Source organism: Leptonychotes weddellii, chromosome 5, assembly GCF_054177405.1.
Source record: "Leptonychotes weddellii isolate Sample4059 chromosome 5, ASM5417740v2, whole genome shotgun sequence".
NCBI lineage: Eukaryota > Metazoa > Chordata > Mammalia > Carnivora > Phocidae > Leptonychotes > Leptonychotes weddellii.
The window spans coordinates 117,108,723-117,127,577 of NC_138373.1; the positions used below are offsets into that span (position 1 = coordinate 117,108,723).

General features: G+C 34.7%; 2 protein-coding genes across 4 annotated transcripts in view; one reads left to right on the forward strand and one right to left on the reverse strand.

Moving 5' to 3' along the window:
- LOC115940598 (uncharacterized) overlaps window positions 1–18,855 on the reverse strand; it is a 404,464-nt gene that overhangs the window by 38,048 nt on the left and 347,561 nt on the right. The gene's annotated exons all lie outside the window — the stretch shown is intronic.
- RAB3IP (RAB3A interacting protein) overlaps window positions 1–18,855 on the forward strand; it is a 45,517-nt gene that overhangs the window by 8,465 nt on the left and 18,197 nt on the right. For both annotated transcript variants that reach the window (XM_006732335.3, XM_006732334.3), the window contains exons 2-4: window positions 6,029–6,304; window positions 7,267–7,525; window positions 18,530–18,625. In XM_006732335.3, coding sequence (XP_006732398.1) covers window positions 6,054–6,304; window positions 7,267–7,525; window positions 18,530–18,625 — 606 coding nt within the window. In that variant the 5' untranslated portion in view covers window positions 6,029–6,053. The remainder of the gene's footprint in view (window positions 1–6,028; window positions 6,305–7,266; window positions 7,526–18,529; window positions 18,626–18,855) is intronic.

The window sequence follows — 18,855 nt, forward strand, 5'->3', positions numbered from 1 at the left end:
GTGTATATGTATATATACACACCCATATATAGTATAGTATATAGGTGCTTGCTTTGTTGAGGAAGAACATTTAGAACAATACACTTATAATTTTAACAGTATTTTTAAGCCAAACCAAACAACCATTGTTTTTTTTTCCTTGATGATGATGATGTTTGTGCTAAGATAGTGTGACAGAATATTTGGCAAGTATTAAGCAGAAGATACCTTAGAGATCATTATAATTAGTAATAACTAATTTTAATTGGTCATTGGCAGCTATGGTACTAAGCCCTTGATGAGTGTTGTCTAAGTTAATTCTCAGACAACCTTGTGAGATTGGTACAGTTATTAACCCCATTTTTCAGGTGAGAAATTTAGACTTAGAGCTCTGAGGTCACGTTGTTAGTAACTGGTTGAGCTAGGACTTGAGTCCAGTTCCAGAGTACAGGGTTTTTGGTGAGGTAGCAAATACTAGTTAATTCTCCCCATTGGCAAGTCAGACCCTGGTCTTCTTTCTAACAGACAGAGATACACTTACCACCTTACAATCAGGATCTTTGGGTCCAATTCTGTCACTAACTAGATGAAGATATTTGGGCTCAGAGAAGTTTAATGACCTGTCCCAAGTTTGCAGGTATAAGTTAGAAGTTGGTCAAAACTAAAACCTTAGCTTTTTTCTTCAGGTACTGGTGTTTCTGTTCTGCTGTGATGCACATAACCTCCCTAGTTGGAAATGATTTACTTTCCAAAGCGTGTGTTTGGAGGAATTGTAGTAAATAAAAAATTAAAATTATTTAATTTTCAGATACTAAGTTGATATGGAAAAAGATTAAGATTACACTTTAAAGTATGTTTTTTTTTTTTCCTAGAAGTAAATCGTTTGTTTTTCACTTGTTAAGTAAGTCAAATAAGGGGAATGTGCTTTTTGTGGGAAAATGGATTTTATTTGTTCTTTTGGACTACTAATTTTGGACTACTAATATAAGTTGAGTTTCTTGATTTCATTTAAGTTATATACGCATATCCATTTTATCCAAGTGCTTAAGTTTTTAATTGAAAATATTGTATCAGCAATTCATCTTAATTTCTTGAGTTAGCCTAAGGATGCCTTTTATTTTCAGTTAGAAAATTCATTTTAATTAGAAAAAAGAATTTTATGACATGTTATTAGGATTTCTCTAGGCATTCATTAAATGAGTTAATACATGTGAAATTCTTAGCAACAGTATCTGACACATAGTTAACTTTCAGTAAATATTGACTGCTGTTTTTGCTATGATAATAGTGACTTCTAGAAAGAAGAAAAAACATGAAATACGTATGGGTGATCAGAAGCAAATTGTCTTGGTCAGCTTTTCCTTATGATTCAATGTCAGCTTTATTGCTTAGAATTCAGTAATAATAAAGCCAGATAGGCTGTAATTCACCCATAAGGATATAATATGGTCAACTTTTTCATGCATTGGTAGTGATCCTTAACAGGTTTAGTTTATGAATTGGGATAATCTCCAAAAGAAAATAGTTTTTTTTGAATTACCCATTACTTGACTGCTTAAAAATAGCAGCTTATTTTACTCATATAAAAACTTTGAATATGAAATAAATCTTAAAGCTTCCATATATTTTAAAGAGCAAAAGATTTTCAGACGAGTATGATTGGTGGCTCATTACCAGCTAAGTTACATTTTATGGAAATTGCATATGCTTGAAAAAGGGACTGAATTTAATCTTAAAATAATCTTTTCAGAAGTGACTTGAATTTAAACAAAGGTTAAATGTATCCTCCAGAATGAGAACATTGTAGGGAGAGGCACTGCCCAGAGGTGCTGTCCTAAGCGTTATGGGCGTATTTCTTTTCTTTCTCATCATGAAAGGTAAACCTAGGCATAGGGGACGCTTAGGTGGCTCAGTTGGTTAAGCACCTGACTCTTGATTTCAGCTTGGGTCATCATCTCAGGGTTGTGAGATTGAGCCCCGCATCACGCTGGTCGTGGAGCCTGCTTGGGATTCTCTCACTCCCTCTTCTCCTCATGACCCCCGCTTGAGCGTGCTCTCTCTCTCAAAACAAAACAACCCAGGCACAGATTTCCAGATGAGAGAACCTAGGCACAGATTGGCCCAATAATTTGACAGAAGCAGGCTTCAAACCCACCTCTCTTTGAGACTTGCATTTTATATTCATTACTTTTGCTTCAGTTTATAGCATATTTGTATTCTCCGTAAATGCTTTGCTTTCATACCTTAGACGTGCCCAAAAAGCCCTTGGAAGGGCTTTCTTTCTCATTAGTTCCTACTTGTACCTGATTCTTTAATTTTACCAGGTTTCAAAATAATGAATTGACTCCCTAGCACCTATCAAAGGGGACCAGTGAGATTTTGTTTTTATTTTTAGTATCATCATGAATTCAACAATTTAAAAATATTTTTGTTTCAGTTCCTTACAGATACTATCTTTTTGATGTTCAGATTGTCCTATCTTTGGTTAGTGGGAATCCTTTTGATACCACTCCAGTAGTCTTTGATAGCTTTCTTGCTTCCTGGTATAACAGGATGTTCCAGGGTCTTTTTGTACGTTACTGCCCTTGGCCTGGAAATCAGCCATTTTCTCTGAGGAGCCCTTGTTCTTTTTTTGTGGGAAATGGTATTGCGTTGGGCACAAGGGGTACTTACTCATTGCTCCTGAGTTGGTTACCGTTGTTATTACCACCCCAGTGGATAAATTTAGGAATTATTTGTTTTAATAGAAATTTTTTTTCTGATGGATTCATATTTAGAACTTCAGAGTTTTTACTTCTTTGATTTTATATTTGTATCTCTTCTCGTATGCTAAAACCTTAATTCTGAATGACATTAACATAATAACTTATTTCATTAATATTATAGTTTTATAACAGCAATATTAATATGATTACTGAAAATAGCTAACTTTCTTCACATCCTTTTGTCTTTAGAATATATTCGGTAAGTGTGTACAATTTTATGTTTTAAATCCACTTGCAATAGCTCTTTTCTATGTTGTTAAGCTACTGTCTCAATACACAGCTAAGTTTATTTGTTTTATTTTTAGGCATTCTTTTTTAAAATTTAGTATTGTTTTGTCACTTACATGGTTCCAAGCTCAAATTCAAATCTACAAGGCAAGGTCCATTTGGAAAAGTCTAGCTTTATGCCTATCTCCTCTTCCTGTTCTCTCCCTCTTCCTATAGGTTTCCTGTTTCTATTAGTTTTTGGTTTACCTTTCCACTTCTAAAATGTAAGTCTGTATGCATAGTAATACATTTACATGTCATATATACACATACAATTACAATTATATATGTGCATAGAAATAAATTTGTATTTTTTTCTTTCTTAGGTAAAAGCTTCCTGTGCATAGTTATTTATCTTGTTTTTTAATTTGTCAGTATATCCTCAAGGTCCCTTCATAGCAGTATGTAGATATGATTCATTTCTTTTTACAATTGTATAGTGCTTCCTTATGAAGATGTATATTAGCTCATTGAGTCTTTTGTTATAACAAGACTGTAGTCAGTCTTTTGCTAATGTTGCTAGCGTTATGCATGTATCTGTTCTTTATTTTAGTTTATCTTTGAGATAAAGCCCTGAAAGTGGGCATGTTGGTCTAATGAATATGTCATTTTGCCAGATATTGTCAAATTTTTCTCCATAGGATTTGTACCATTTTGCATTTCCAGAAATGCAAATGCTTTTACATTCTAGGATTCAGTAAACTTGTAAGGTGTAAAGATGTGAATTAAAAGAAAGGAAGTATCACATAGTTACTGATAAAATGTCAGAGTTTAATGAAAGCCTATTTTCTACTTGAAAGTGAATTGATCGGTAAATTATATTCAAGTGAAAATGAAATTTTCAGGGTTGGATGTTTGGCGTGTTTGTGTGTATTGTGAATAAGGATTGAAAAATATTCTTTTGGATGAAAAATAATAAATTGAGCATTAAACACTTTAAGTTCCTTGTTAATATGCTCTTCCATTTGGCAGGTGAATATTTTGGGTGAAAAAATGAGAATTAGTTTCATTTTGAGGACTCAGACTGTTTGCTACAACAAAGAAAACATTGATTGGATTTGAAATTTGGCAGTTGCAGATTTAATAGTTATAGTTTTCATTGTCCATATATATCCTTGAAGGTTTGTGACATGATGTAATTGTACTTTTGAAAGAGTATAAATATTGGGTCACTTCTCTTTTTTCCCAGCTTTACTGCAGGCTTTTTGTTGTCTACTTGTCTTATTTTATTTTTTTTTTAAAGAAATAATTTGTCAGAGAGAGGGAAAGAAGGAGAGTGTGCACGTGCACAAGCAGGTAGAGGGAGAAGCAGGCTCCCCGCTGAGCAAGGAGCCCGATGTGGGACTAGATCCCAGAACCCTGGGATCATGACCTGAGCTGAAGGCAGATGCTTAACCGATTGAGCCACCTAGGAGTCCCTCTGCTTGTCTTATTTTAAACACTTTTTATTAAGGATATGGAAGAGTAGAATTTTTCAGTTTAATGAATGAAATTTTTTGTATTATGAAGAAATTAGGTGCTGCATTGGTGCTTGTGTTTGGGAATTTAGGAAGTTCTGCTATCACTTGTGATTAGCACATTTTTATTGTAGGAAGGAAAAAATTGGGAAGAGAGTTTGGGTTCCGATCATAGAAGACTTGATTTTCAAGCTGTTAAATTTGGACTTTATTTTGTAGACACTGGAAAATCAATAAAGGATTTATAAGATTTACATTCTTCAAGTGAAAAATTTGAGTGGTACACTTTTTAGTTTTAATGTGATGTAATTGAGTAGTTATGAAATACTTTTTCCTTATGGAGAAACTGAAGTGTACATGTTATTGCTAATGGCGGACTATGGTAACAAATGTTTATTGAGGCCATACTGTGTGCCAAGTACACAGCACACTACTAAGTACTTTATTTGGATTGTCCCTTTGAATCCTTACAGCTCTCTGGAGAATGGAGAGAGTGTTGTCATTCCCATTCTTATCCCATCAGAGGAGAAATTTAAGGCTTAGAGAAAGACAACACATTATCCTAGATTGGATCCTGGACCTATAAATAAGACCATTATTGAGACAGTCCATGAAATTTGACTGGAGTCTGTTGATTGGATGGTCATATCTATCAGTATTAACTTCCTGATTTTGATGGTTTTGTGGTTAGACAGGAAAATGTCCTTGTGTACTTAAGATATATATATTGAGATATTAAGCAGTAATGGGCATCATGTCTGAAAAACTTATTCTCAAATGGTCCAGAATGTTAACAGTTTCATAATCTGTGTGAAAGGTATATAAAAACTCTGCAGCTCTTACCTAAATTTGAAATTATCAGTTGATCCTTGATCAATATGAGTTTGAACTATACGGCTCCACTTATGTGTGGATTTTTTTGGGTAAATACAGTACAGCACCGTAAATGTATTTTCCATATGATTTGCTTAATATTTTCTCTAGCTTTATTGTAAGAATACAATATATAATACATATAAATACAAAATACGTATTAGTTGACTGTTTATGTTATTGGTAAGGTTTATGGTCAACAGGAGGGTAACAGTAGTTAAGATTTTGGGGAGTCAAAAGTTATATGCAGATTTTCGACTGTGTGGGGATTTGGTGCCCCAATCGCTGTGTTGTTCAAGTGTCAACTGTATAGTGCAATGCATATATCTCATTCCAAGCATGTGTGTATATGTACATATCTTTACTGCCTCTCTTACTTACTCTAACCAATGTCATATGATAGAAAAGTTAGAAATTTCAAGCAAATTTTTATTTCTTCCTCATTAATTTACTCAGTTTAACAGCATTAGCTATAACTTTCAAGTTTATTTCAAGTCGGATTGTTTGCCTTTTGTAATATTTATACTCTGAGGTCACTTAATAAATGTTAAATGATAGTATTTTTTCTTTGCTTTTTTAAGTTTATACTTTATAATGGACTGTTAGATACGTTTTGTAAGTTATTTGTCTTAATTTAATTTTAAATGTCACTATCAAAATAACAGCCTGCTTTTTGTTTTAACATAGGTTATCTTATGATGAGGCTTTTGCTATGGCTAATGACCCCTTGGAAGGCTTCCATGAAGTAAACCTTGCTTCACCTACTTCTCCAGACCTTCTTGGTGTGTATGAATCAGGAACTCAAGAGCAGACTACCTCGCCAAGTGTCATCTATCGGCCACATCCTTCAGCTCTGTGCTCTGCTCCTATTCAGGCTAATGCCTTAGATGTTTCCGACCTTCCCACACAGCCTGTGTATTCATCCCCCAGACGTTTAAATTGTGCGGAAATATCTAGTATCAGGTAGGAGATCATCAAGATCCTTATTTTGGAGTATCATGTTAAACAAAGGGACAGTTTGCTTGGTTGCCTAAAGTTTTAATATTTTAGAAATTTTGAATAAGCTCGTCCATGAAGAGGAGCAATACCTGTTAATGTTCAAGAGCAGGGGTCAGCAAACTTTTTATGTAAAGGGCCAGCTGGTAAATATTTTGGGCTTTGTCGGCCATATAGTCTCTGTTGCAGCTCTGCAGCTCTTCAGCTCTGCTGTTAAAGTGTGAAAGCAGCCACAGACAGTACGTAAATGAATAAACTCCAATGAAACTTTACATATGGACACTGAATTTTGAGTTTCATATAATTTTCCTATGCCACAAAATATTATTATTTCAATTTTTTTTAACCATTTGAGAATGTAAAAATAAATCTTGGCTTACGAGCCTTGCAAAACAGGTAGCAGTCTGGATTTAGCCTGCATTTAGTTTGCTGACCCCTGTTCTAGAGTAGCACTATTTTTTTTTTTTTTTTTTTTTAAGATTTTATTTATTTATTTGACACAGAGAGAAAGAGAGAGATCACAAGCTGGGGGGCGGGGTGGGCAGAGGGAGAGGGAGAAGCAGGCTCCTGGCCGAGCAGGGAGCTCGATGCGGGGCTTGATCCCGAGTCCCTGAGATCATGACCTGAGCCGAAGAGAGACACTTAATCGACTGAGCCACCCAGGCGCCCCTAGAGTAGCACTATTAAATAGAACTTTCTGTGATGATGAAAATGCGATAACCATTGGCTGCATGTGGCTGCTAGACTTGAAATATGTTAGCTTTAGCTTTGACTGATTTTAATTTTTAATAATTTATAAGTTAATTTTTAAATTAATGCTATTAATTAAAGATAGTGGCTATCACATTGGATAATGCAGTTCTAGACCTTTGTGTTTATGCCAGTTCTGTGTGAGCATATGCTGATGTTTTCTGAACTCCTCTTTACAGCATCCATGTTACAGATCCAGCGCCTTGTTCTACCTCTGGAGTCACAGCTGGATTAACTAAATTAACTACCAGAAAGGACAACTGTAATGCAGAGAGGGAGTTTTTACAGGGTGCTACTATAACAGAGGCTTATGATGGCAGTGATGATATTTTTGGGTTGAGTACTGATAGTCTGTCCCGTTTACGAAGCCCATCTGTTTTGGAAGTCAGAGAAAAGGGCTATGAAAGATTGAAAGAAGAACTTGCAAAAGCTCAGAGGGTAAGCAAAAAAGATGCTTTATTCTTTATTGTTTTGTATTTGAAATTAGCATGTATTCATGATGTGGGGCAACCCAAATGAAGTCATTGCAGTTCTACATTTATCTTCCCATGTGTACAACCTCAGTTCCTGTTGGGCAGCATCTAGGCATCTGTGAAATTGGTGGTTTAGTAAAGAAGCTCATCTAAGAGTACTCACTGGAAAAATGAGAATCTGAAACTCTTTTTGTGTTACCTACATTGCCTGCTCCCTGTCTTATCATTAATGCAAATTTGGTGGGTTATGTTCCATGTGTGGGTTTTCCTCTTCTTGTGCTTGACTTTATGGTCCTTCACTTGAAGTCAGTTAGTCCAGGTCATTTTGTTTTGAGGAATTGTTTAGTAATAATTACCTTTGCCATTCAGCTGGGCTTGAATATTTTCTGTATCTTATCTTGGAGAATTTTCTTTTCTTCGTAGTTTGTTGTATTTCCCATTTGGTCATCTTTAAAGTTCCTGCTGTCTATTCCCAAATTTGTGGCTATGTCTTAATTCTTTTTATGTGACTGTAATTAAATTTCAGAAGGAAATTTACAGCACCAAATATTTATAATTAGAAAAAGGGGAAAGTCTTAAATCAGCATTCTAAGCTCTCACTTTAAGAACCTAGGAAAAAATAGCAAAATCAGAGCAAGCAGAAGGAAGGAAGGAATAAAGAGCAGAAATCAATGAAATTGACAATCGAAGAACTAGAGAAAATGAAAGTGCTGATTCTTTAAAAAAAAAAAAATCAACGAAACTGACAAACATCTAACAAGACTGACAAAAAAAGACAAATTATCAGTAGCAGGAATGAAGCAGGATATCACTGCAGATGCTGCAGATGTCAAAATTACAATAAAGGAATAATATGAACAACTCTATATAAATTTAACAACTTGGGTCAAATGGACCAATTCACGTTTAGAAACTTGAGAAGATAGGACATTTTATATGTGTGATTTTTAGCATGTTGTGACATTTCACAAACATATATTCCCACCGTCTTTGCTACCAGATTTGTCTCTTAAGAGTGTAACATTGATTTTTGTATCCCTGGTGCTTAGCATAATACAATACGATGGCTGGCATATATGTCTTCTTATTAATGCTTCAGCGAATGGCTGATAACTAAATAACCATGCAGATATGTTAAAACATTTTGATTAAATATATTTTATCATAAAGAAAAATTAATAGCCATTTTATCTTTTTCTAGAGGGAAGGGGTGTGCTGAGATGTGATTGTATTTGGCTTCTGTCATCTGGATCACACTCTGTTGTTTTAATATACAGTATTAAGTGAAATCAGAGTTTATATAGAGGTAAACTATTGAGCATATATATATATCCATCATTGAGAATACTTTGGTGGTTCTTTATTGATCAGAACAGATTGCTAGTTTCTTAGCTCAAGTTGGGAGTTTTCTTTTGAAATCTTTAATTTGCTGTATTAAGAGTTCCTGTTGAGGTAATTGAAATAATAATGACATGTGAACACATACATATGGTGAATTATGAAGAGTACACGATAGTATTAATACTTAGAGCTCAAGGCTTGAAAATGCCTCTTGAATATGAAAATATTTCTTGAATTATAGCAACTTGGTGAATCAAAATTATGTCTACAGCCATTCTCTTTATTCTGATTATTCTTTTTTTTTTTTTTAAAGATTTTATTTATTTATTTGAGACAGAGAGAATGAAAGACAGAGAGCATGAGAGGGAGGAGGGTCAGAGGGAGAAGCAGACTCCCTGCCGAGCAGGGAGCCCAATGCGGGACTCGATCCCGGGACTGCAGGATCATGACCTGAGCCGAAGGCAGTCGCTTAACCAACTGAGCCACCCAGGCGCCCCTGATTATTCTTTTAAGAGAGGCCAGATAGTTACCATTTTTCTATTCTTTAACCTATTTTTGTCTTCCTATATAAAGTGAGTTTCTTGCAGGTGATACATGATTAGGTTTTGCTTTTTTATCTGTTCCAGTAATCTCTACTTTTTAATTGGTATATTTAGACCATTTACATTTAATGTGATATTGATATGGTTTGGTTTAAATCTGCCATTGTACTGTTTTGTTTTCTGTTTGTTCCATCTATTCCTTTTTCTTCTTTTTCCTTCTTTTATGTCTTCTTTTGGATTAATTCCACTTTTTTTTTTTTATGATTTTATCTTTCCTTTAGCTTATTAGCTATATATCTTTGTTGTGCTAATTCAGTGGTTAGGGTTTATAGTATGCATATTTAACTTATTCCTCTCTACCTTCTGATGATGTAATACTACCTCACATATAATGTAAGAACCTTACAAAAGTGTACTGTCTGTAGCCTTTGTGCTACAGTTGTCATATATTTCACTTGTTCATATGTTTAAACTCTACAATGCAGTTACTATTTTTGCATTGAACGATTATCTTTTAAAGAGATTTAGATGATAAAAGAATCTTTATATTTACCCATGTAGCTACCATTTCCATCGCTCTTCATTTCTCCACGTGAATCCTGATTTCCACCTGATAATTATTTTTCTTCTACCAGGAGGACATCTTTTAACATTCTTGTTGTGTATGTTTGCTGGTGATAAATTATTTTTAGTTGTTATGTATCTGAAAAGGTATCTTTTCCCCACCTTTGTTTTTGAAAGATATTTTCACTTGGTAAAGAATTTTAGGTTGATAGTTTTTCCTTTTAGTACTTTAAGGATGTTGCTCCAGTGTCTTCTAGCTTGCATTGTTTTTCACAGGAAGTGAGGTGTTTTCTTTTGTCCTCTGCCTGTGATGTGAGATTCCTCTTTAGCACTGGCTGTAAGCATTTTGATTATGGTGTACCTTGGTGTAGTTTTCTTCATGTTTCTTGTACTTAGGGTCTGTTGAGCTTCTCAAATCTGTAGTTTGTTAATTTTCATTGAATTTGGGAAGTTTGGACCATTATTTCTTAGTATATGTGCTGCCGAAGTGAGCACTTGGACCATTCTTTCTTTTTTTTTTTTTTAAGATTTTTATTTATTTATTCATGAGAGACAGAGAGAGAGAGGCAGAGGGAGAAGCAGGCTCCCAAGGAGCAGAGAGCCCGATGCGGGACTCGATCCCAGGACCCCGGGATCATGACCTGAGCCGAAGGCAGACGCTCAACCATCTGAGCCACCCAGGCGCCCCGGACCATTATTTCTTAAAAAACTTTTACATACCACCCCCATCTCTGCTCTCCTTCCAGACTCCTATTACACATTCAAGAGACTTCTTCAAGTTGTCTCATAGCTCACTGGTGCTCTGTTCATTTATGGTTTAATTTTTTTTTTTTTCTCCTTGTGTTTCATCGTGGATAGTTTCTGTTGCTGTCTCTTTCTTCAGTGTCACTCCTCCTTTCTTCTGCAGATTTAATCTGTAAATCCTATACAGTGTATTTTTTATGTCAGACATTGTGGTTTTCATCTCTGAAAGTTTGATTTGGGTCTTTTTAATATTTTTTTGCTCTTTTTAATAAGTTCAGTCTTTCCTCTAGCTTCTCAAACATATGAAATTCAGTTTAATAACTGTTTTAATCCTTATGTAATAATGCTTTCATCTCTTTGGGTAATAAGCTGGGCCAAATCGTAGGGCTCACCTAATTTGTTTCTCATATTTGGAGGATCACTGTCTGCTGCTGAGTGCCTGGTGTCTTAAAAATTGTTTTATGTATTTTTTCTAGTTTTTTACTTGTGTCAGATGGGGTTGTAAATATGATCCCTGTTACTCTATCTTGATTGGTAATCAAAGTTTTATTTCTGTTTGTATTGTTTATTCTGCACCATCCCAGTAACCCTAACACAGAATTTACATACATTTACACAACGTGCTCCAATAATTTTGAGCTTCATGAGGATTAAGATTGCAAGTGTTTTTTGCTCATGATTATATTTTGAACACATAATGGGTTCTTAATATATTTTGTTGATTAAATGAATATATACGTGTGTGTATAGTTACATTATTGTAGAATAAACACACATATTAGTTAGGGACATGCTAGCTGCTTGTAAGCAACCCCTAAATTTTAGTGACTTAACCTAAAAGAAGTTAATTTTTATTTATTGAGCATTCTGCAGCAGATGCACATAGTTGATACATAGTTCTTTATGAAATAATTCAGGAATCTGTGTTTCTTCTGTCATGGATCTTCGTAATCTTTTCAGATTTTATTATCTGTATCTAACCAATGAGATGAAGGGAAAGGAAAGCTTGGAAAAGGCACACCTTTTTCTAAAAAGCCTTGGCTTAGAAGTGACACATACATTTGCTCACATTCCATTGGTGCAAACCAGTTTTCTGCTGATACATGTGTGGTGGGCTGGGAAATGTAGTCCCTGGCTGGCCAATCACTCCCCGGCAAAAAATCCATACTGTTTATAGGGGGAATACCCATGTGATCATTGATTCTGAGGTGCAGGGATTCTAGAGATGATGTAGTTCTTCACTTATTTGGCCTTCCACAGGTCATTGCTGAAGACCAGTTTTGATGGACTTCTGAGGTAGAAGTTGGGCCTTAGTTTACCTTTACTAAAATGGTGCTTCCTGGACTTTACCCCAGATTCTGCTGAAATAAAATTACTGTGTTGAAGGCTTGAGGATATGCATTTTTAATAAACTCCCTTGTTGATTATTTTATTTGCTAAGTGTGATATCCACTGGTATAATGTGTTACTTCCAATTCTTAATTATTTTTCCTTAAAAAAGAATGAAATAACTTGGAAAATAAAATTCAGTGGAATAGCTTGCAGCCAGATAAAGTCACTCAGAAACACATATCTGTGTCAAATTCATATTCAGCATGGTCCTACCAATTGTGTAGCCATGGATGTTCATAAACATGTACAATGTTCTTTTATAAACAGATATAGTTCTCTGTCATAGTACTGACAACATTGTACAAGGCCCTGTAGGGGGCAAAAATAAATTAGATTTGACCCTGTCTTTAGGTGTTTACTAGTTGGGGAGAAAAGACATGTATACATGGTCATGTTTCACTGATTTGAATTGTACATTTTTTCCCCATGTTAACCATCATGACACTCATCATTGCCTACTTGTGTGTGAACTTGGGTCATAGTTGTTCATGTTGTGATTAATACAATTGAATTATGTGAGTTGGGTTATGTATTTGTTGGTCTTAATTACTGGCTTAAATATCTTCAAAATGACCTCACTATGATAGGACGTTGAAACAGAAAGGTATTAACACAAAAATCAGCTTAAAAGAGTTCTTACTGTAAGTATAAAATGAAAATTCTAAGTGAAAAAAAATCGTATCGTAGTTTCATTGACAGCATTTTTTCTTTCTTGATATAAAAATGTTTATCTTAAAAACCGTAGACTTAAGTTTGATGGAATATACTTGATCAGAGTCCTGATATTCTGTCTTGAATATCTCTCAAATTTCTTTTCGCCAGTACAGTCGCTCTAAATTTATATCTGTTGCCTAAAATACAGCAGTAATCAGTGAACTGTCTTTCTTTTCTCTAGTCTTTTTTTTTTTTTAATTTTAAACCTCAGCAACCTTACCATACTTCAGAGTAACAACTTTGAATTGCAAATCTGATTGTTGCTATCCTGTTTAAAATCCTTCAGTGACTTCCCATGGACTTTGAGATAATCTCCCCTTGTCTTTAAAGGAGGACCTGATTTCCAAGCCAGTGCTTTTTAGGATGGGCCATAAACCTAATTTTCTGGCATTATCTTTTTGTGGTGAACATCCCTTCTCATCATAAAACCTCCTCTTTCATTCCTTCCTTTACATTTGGTAAACTACTTTTTCTGGTGTTTATACATCACTACTGTAGCCCTTATCAAATTGCCTCGTGGATCTGTTTAAAGATTTGCTGCCCTCAACAAGCTGTTTGTAAAAATCATTAACTGGGTCTCACTCCTTTTTTGTGTCTCCAGCACCTAGATGAATGCCTGATGCTAAGAGAAAAATTAACATTCTATCAACACAAAAATAATGTTTGTTGGAGGAATGAATTTTCAATAACTATATTACAATATAAGATTCTGATCATGAAAAGTACAGATTCTAAAAAAAAATATTCACATGAAATACAATTTCGACTTCTTAGACATAGATTGAGGATAGATCTCAAAGCATAGAGAGAAAGTAGTCAGATATTGATGGGGAAGAGATTAGACCAGACAGATGGGCTCAGACTGGGGAGTGAAACCAGTGAATCAGATCAGTTTAAATTCTAGCTTTAGAGTATGGATCTAGAGTATTTAGAGTATGGATTTCTCCTAGAAAACTCTGAAAAGGGAAATTGAGCACATGTTGTTGAGGGCTTTTAGTATTTAGGGGGAGGCTTATACCACTTTGATAGATGATAGGGAGCTATTCAAGAATTTTGCCTTCATGAATGACCTATGTATTGCTCTAACTGATTGTGCGGATTTCTCAGGGAGCAGTATCTTACTTGGTTTTGTAGCTTGTACCATAGTGACCACCTAGCAGAAAATGTTGAATGAATTGACTTAGTTTCCATATGTAATTATAAAGTAGTGCAATTTTATTTTTTTTTAAGATTTTATTTATTTATTTATTGGAGAGTGAGCGAGAGAGAAACAGCATGAGAGAGGAGAGGGTCAGGGGGAGAAGCAGGCTCCCCGCTGAGCTGGGAGCCCGATGCGGGACTCGATCCCGGGACTCCAGGATCATGACCTGAGCTGAAGGCAGTCGCTTAACCAACTGAGCCACCCAGGCGCCCAAAGTAGTGCAATTTTAGAGTTTGAAAGAACCTGGCATTAAGTTTATGCAGTTATAGATTTATAAATTAACTGAGGGAGAATTGGCATCTTTATGATGTCTTTCTACTCAAGAACATGGTATGTCCTTCTTCTGTTTGTTTAGGACTACCTTTGTGTTTTTGTATGTGGCAGTATTTTAAAGTTTTCATTTTGCATTGTGGTCTTAAGCATTATGAAGTTTTTTTGTTTACAATGATTTTTGCCCTGTGTTCTGTCTAGTCTGATATCAAGATTCAGATTCTTCATCTAAAACTAATGATGTAATGTATGGGGGTTAACATAAGAATAAAAAAAAAAAAAGATTCAGATTCCTATTTTATTTTTATTTGTATTATATTTTTTAGTATATTTCTGTCCATTCTTTTATTTTTAATCTGTCTGAATCACTTTGTTTTAGGTATGTTTCTTATCTAGAACATAGAGATGGATTTTGCTTTTTTAAGCCAATCTGAAAATTATTTTCTTTTTAATTAGGTGAGTTACATCTATGCACATTTATTGATAAACATGCTACATTTGTTTCTGTCACATAGCTTTCAGATGTCTACTGTGTGTGTATACAAACCTTTTCCTATGTGTTCTGTTTTCTTTGTGTCCTCTTCCTTTTTGGTATTTGGAAGGTTTGATTTCCATTCTAGTTGTTACCTTTCTTTAATCAAAGTTTATCTATCTATCTATCTATCTATCTATCTATCTATCTATCTATCTGTCTTAGCCTTTCTTTAGATATTGCCTTTGTGCCCTACCATAAGCAATACTAAACTTACCTAGTTACTGTTTTTCTCTTATATCATTTGATTTTAGACTATTATCTCAGTGTTAATCTCTATGCTTTTAGATATATTTAGGTTTATACTACTTGAGTTGTGCATCTCAAGTTATAGCCCTTTACCTCCCATTAATATTTAAGAAATTTGTGAATTTAATTTCATCTTTCTCTTATATTTTGTATGTGTTATTTTTATATTTCTAAAGCTTATAATATTTAAATAACTGTTTTGTCAGCTTTATCCGTATTAAAAAATAGACTTTATTTTTTAGAGCAGTTTTAAGTTCACAGTAAAATTGAGAGGGTGGTACAGAGTTTCCATTCACTCTGTCCCCACATTTGCACAGCCCTTCAACACTGTGAATTGTACATTTATTATAATTGATGACCCTAGATTGGCATATCATTATCCTCCAGAGTCCAGAGTTTATATTAGAGTTCCCTTTGTTGTATGTTCTATTGGTTTTTGACAAGTGTATTATGACATGTATCAACCATTGTAGTATTATCCAGGATAGTTTCACTGCCCTAAAAATCCTCTATACTTCATTTATTCCTCCCCACCCATTAAATGCTAACAACCATTGATCTTTTTATGGTCTCCATAGTTTTACTTTCTCCAGAATGTCATATAGTTGGACTCATACAGGATGTAGACTTTTTAGATTGGATTCTTTTATTTAATAATACGCATTTATTTTCCTCCATGTCTTTTCATGACTTGGTAGCTTATTTCCTTTTAATGCAAAATATTCCATTATCTGGATGTACCAGAGTTTGTTCATTCACCTGCTGAAGGACATTTTAGTTATTTCCAAGTTTTAGCAATTATGAATGTATAAACATCTGTATGCAGGTTTTTGTGTAGACATAAGTTTTCAGCTCCTTTGGGTAAATACTAAGAAGTGCGATTGCTGGATCGTATGGTAAGAGTCTGTTTAATTTGATTAAAAAATGGCCAAACTGTCTTTTAAAATAGCTATGCCATTTTGCATTCCCAGTAGCAATGTATGAGAGTGCCTATTGCTTCCCATTCTTGTCAGCATTTGGTATTGTGAGTGTTCTGGATTTTGGCCATTCTAATCAGTGTGTATCATTGTTGTTTTAATTTGCATTTCTCTGATGACATATAATATGGAATATCTTTTCATATGCATATTTGCCTTCCCTATATCTTCTTTGTTGAAGCGTCTGTTCAGATCTTTTGCCCATCTTTCAGTCAGGTTGTTTGTTTTCTTACTGTTGAGTTTTAAGAATTTGTATATTTTTTTATAACAGTCTTTTATCAGATACATCTTTTGCAAGTATTTTCTCCAGTCTCTGGCTTTTCTTTTCATTCCCTTGATATGCCCATCTTTTAGTTGTAGTTCTACAGTGAAATATATTTGCTTCTCACCCCCAGTCCTTAGTGTTAAAGCTTCGACAGCTTCTTCTGGATTATGTGAATCTCTGTTCTTTGCTTGATCCCTGAGTCATGCTTATACAAGAGATATTCTCTAAAGTTTTACAGGTTTATAATTCTTTGTCTCTGGCCTTGGACTTGAAGGACACTTTGGCTGGATATAAAATCCTCATTTCCCATTTTTTTGAGTATCTTCAAAATGTTATTCTGTTGTTTTCTAGCATAAGATGCTATTGACATTTAATACCAATCTGATTGTCTTTACCTTATAAAGGTGACTTGGCTTTGCCTTTAACTTTTTTATTATGGTAGCTTCACATATTTGTGTTTGCTTTCCATGTTTAAATGGATTGGATTTCCCTGGACCATTAGGAGGCAGCTCCTGTGAAGGAGTAGGATAAACCAAGATAGCTTTCTCAATTTTATGTTCAAGAGCTTTCCCTTTCGTTGTTATTGGTGTATCTGTGTAGCCACTTCTGTCTCTTGGAGGTAAACCTTTTTCAAGAAGGTTTTCTCCTCTAGCCCAGTGTCTCTGCAAACTTTACAGGTGTAACATTATGTCTAGAAATGATATTTCTAGAAATAGAAGAAAAATACTTTTATACTACCTTCTGTGATCTGTTTGCTTTGCAGCCTTGCCACCCTCTTTCTCCTTTGATGTCTGAGCCTTCTCTCTGTCAGTCTCCATTATTCCTGCCATGCAATTTGGTTTCGGATTCCATGAGTTTTTCCCTTGGGGTGGGCTGTGTCCTGGAAGGGTCTCTTTGCTGGATGCTCTGCAGTTTCTGAGAATTGAGGGCTTTACCGTACCGTTTGCTGCTTCAGGACTGCAAGTAGGGTTTCATACTCCACCTGCAGCTTGGAGCCTGTGGAACCCTTTTCCTTTTTCTCCATTTGTTCTCATATTTGTTCTCCTAATTTCCACAGTTTGCACGGCTTTGACACAGTGTATTATGACATGTATCAACCATTTGCACAGTTTGACAAGTGTATTATGACATGTATCAACCATTGTAGTATTATCCAGGATAGTTTGGTCAAGTCCTCTTCTTTGGGGTAAATGTAATGATTTTTGGGTTTTGAGGCTTCATAGGATACCTCTGTAGTCCCTTCTGCTTCGTGCTGTCCCTTCCGCATAGTTGCTGATCCTGCTGTCTTGGCAGTGTAGCCACGTTCTCTCATAGTCTAAGATTTGTGGGGATTCCCTTACCTAGTGTTGTTGACGATGTGGTCTTTGGGTTCTTCTGGTATTTCAGTTGGTATATTTGGTTTTCAGGAGTTGACTTTGGGGGATTCAAAAACTATGCTGCTACCACAATTACAATACAACTAATCCATTATTTTATTAATGTAATTGTGACCAATATATAGGAAGCTTGGATTTTTTAATCCCAAAATTTTAAAGATTAATTTAGGGCAACATACAAAATTGCATATTATTCACATCTTAAAGGATTTTTTTAAACATTTACTTGATACCTTTTGAGAAGTCATGTATAAATGAGGGTGTGATTTTATCGTTAACATTTTTCTTCAAGTGCAAATATGTATAATTTGCCTCTGGTTGCAGTACTAAATGGGTATAGTCTCCTAAAGGAAATTTTAGATTAATTGCCATATGGTACATAAAGTTATCTATAAGTGAACAAATTTTAAAGTAAATATGAAAAAACCCACTGAGTTTTTATTGAAATGGATAAATGCAATTAAATTCCTTGCTTGATGGAAACAAACATGTTCAGAGAAGAGGGAAAAAAGAATGAAGTCATTTAATTGTTTATTTTCACATGTAATATATAATCATACTTAATCTTTGGATGTCTCATGAAAGAAACATGAAAATTTAATATATGAGTTAGAATTATTTATAATTTTAGATTTGCCTGTTTGTCTTCCACATAGCAAGTGCTAAATAAACATTTTCAGTGTGAACATCGTAGGAGGGGACAGTATTAATATTTTGTAATTTTATTAGTAAAGATTATATAGTCTGCTGAATCTAACTTCAAACTATGGAAATTCAAAATAAAATGATCAATTTCTCATAGGAACTGAAGTTAAAAGATGAAGAGTGTGAAAGGCTTTCTAAAGTACGAGATCAACTTGGACAGGAATTGGAGGAACTCACAGCTAGTCTGTTTGAGGTTGGTCTCTTTACGTCTTGGCCAAGAGCAACATCTTGATTTTTATGTATTGATAGAATTGTTTTTTGAGGGAATCTTGGAAAAGATATGCTTAGCTTCACACATAATTTCTAAGTCATCTAAGAAAAATTAAATCTTTAAGAAATGTAGAGTCTTAAAATGATGGGAAAAGGAAAAGACCTTGTGGGCTACCAGTATTAGGTTGTTCAAAAAATGCCTATGTGGAAAGA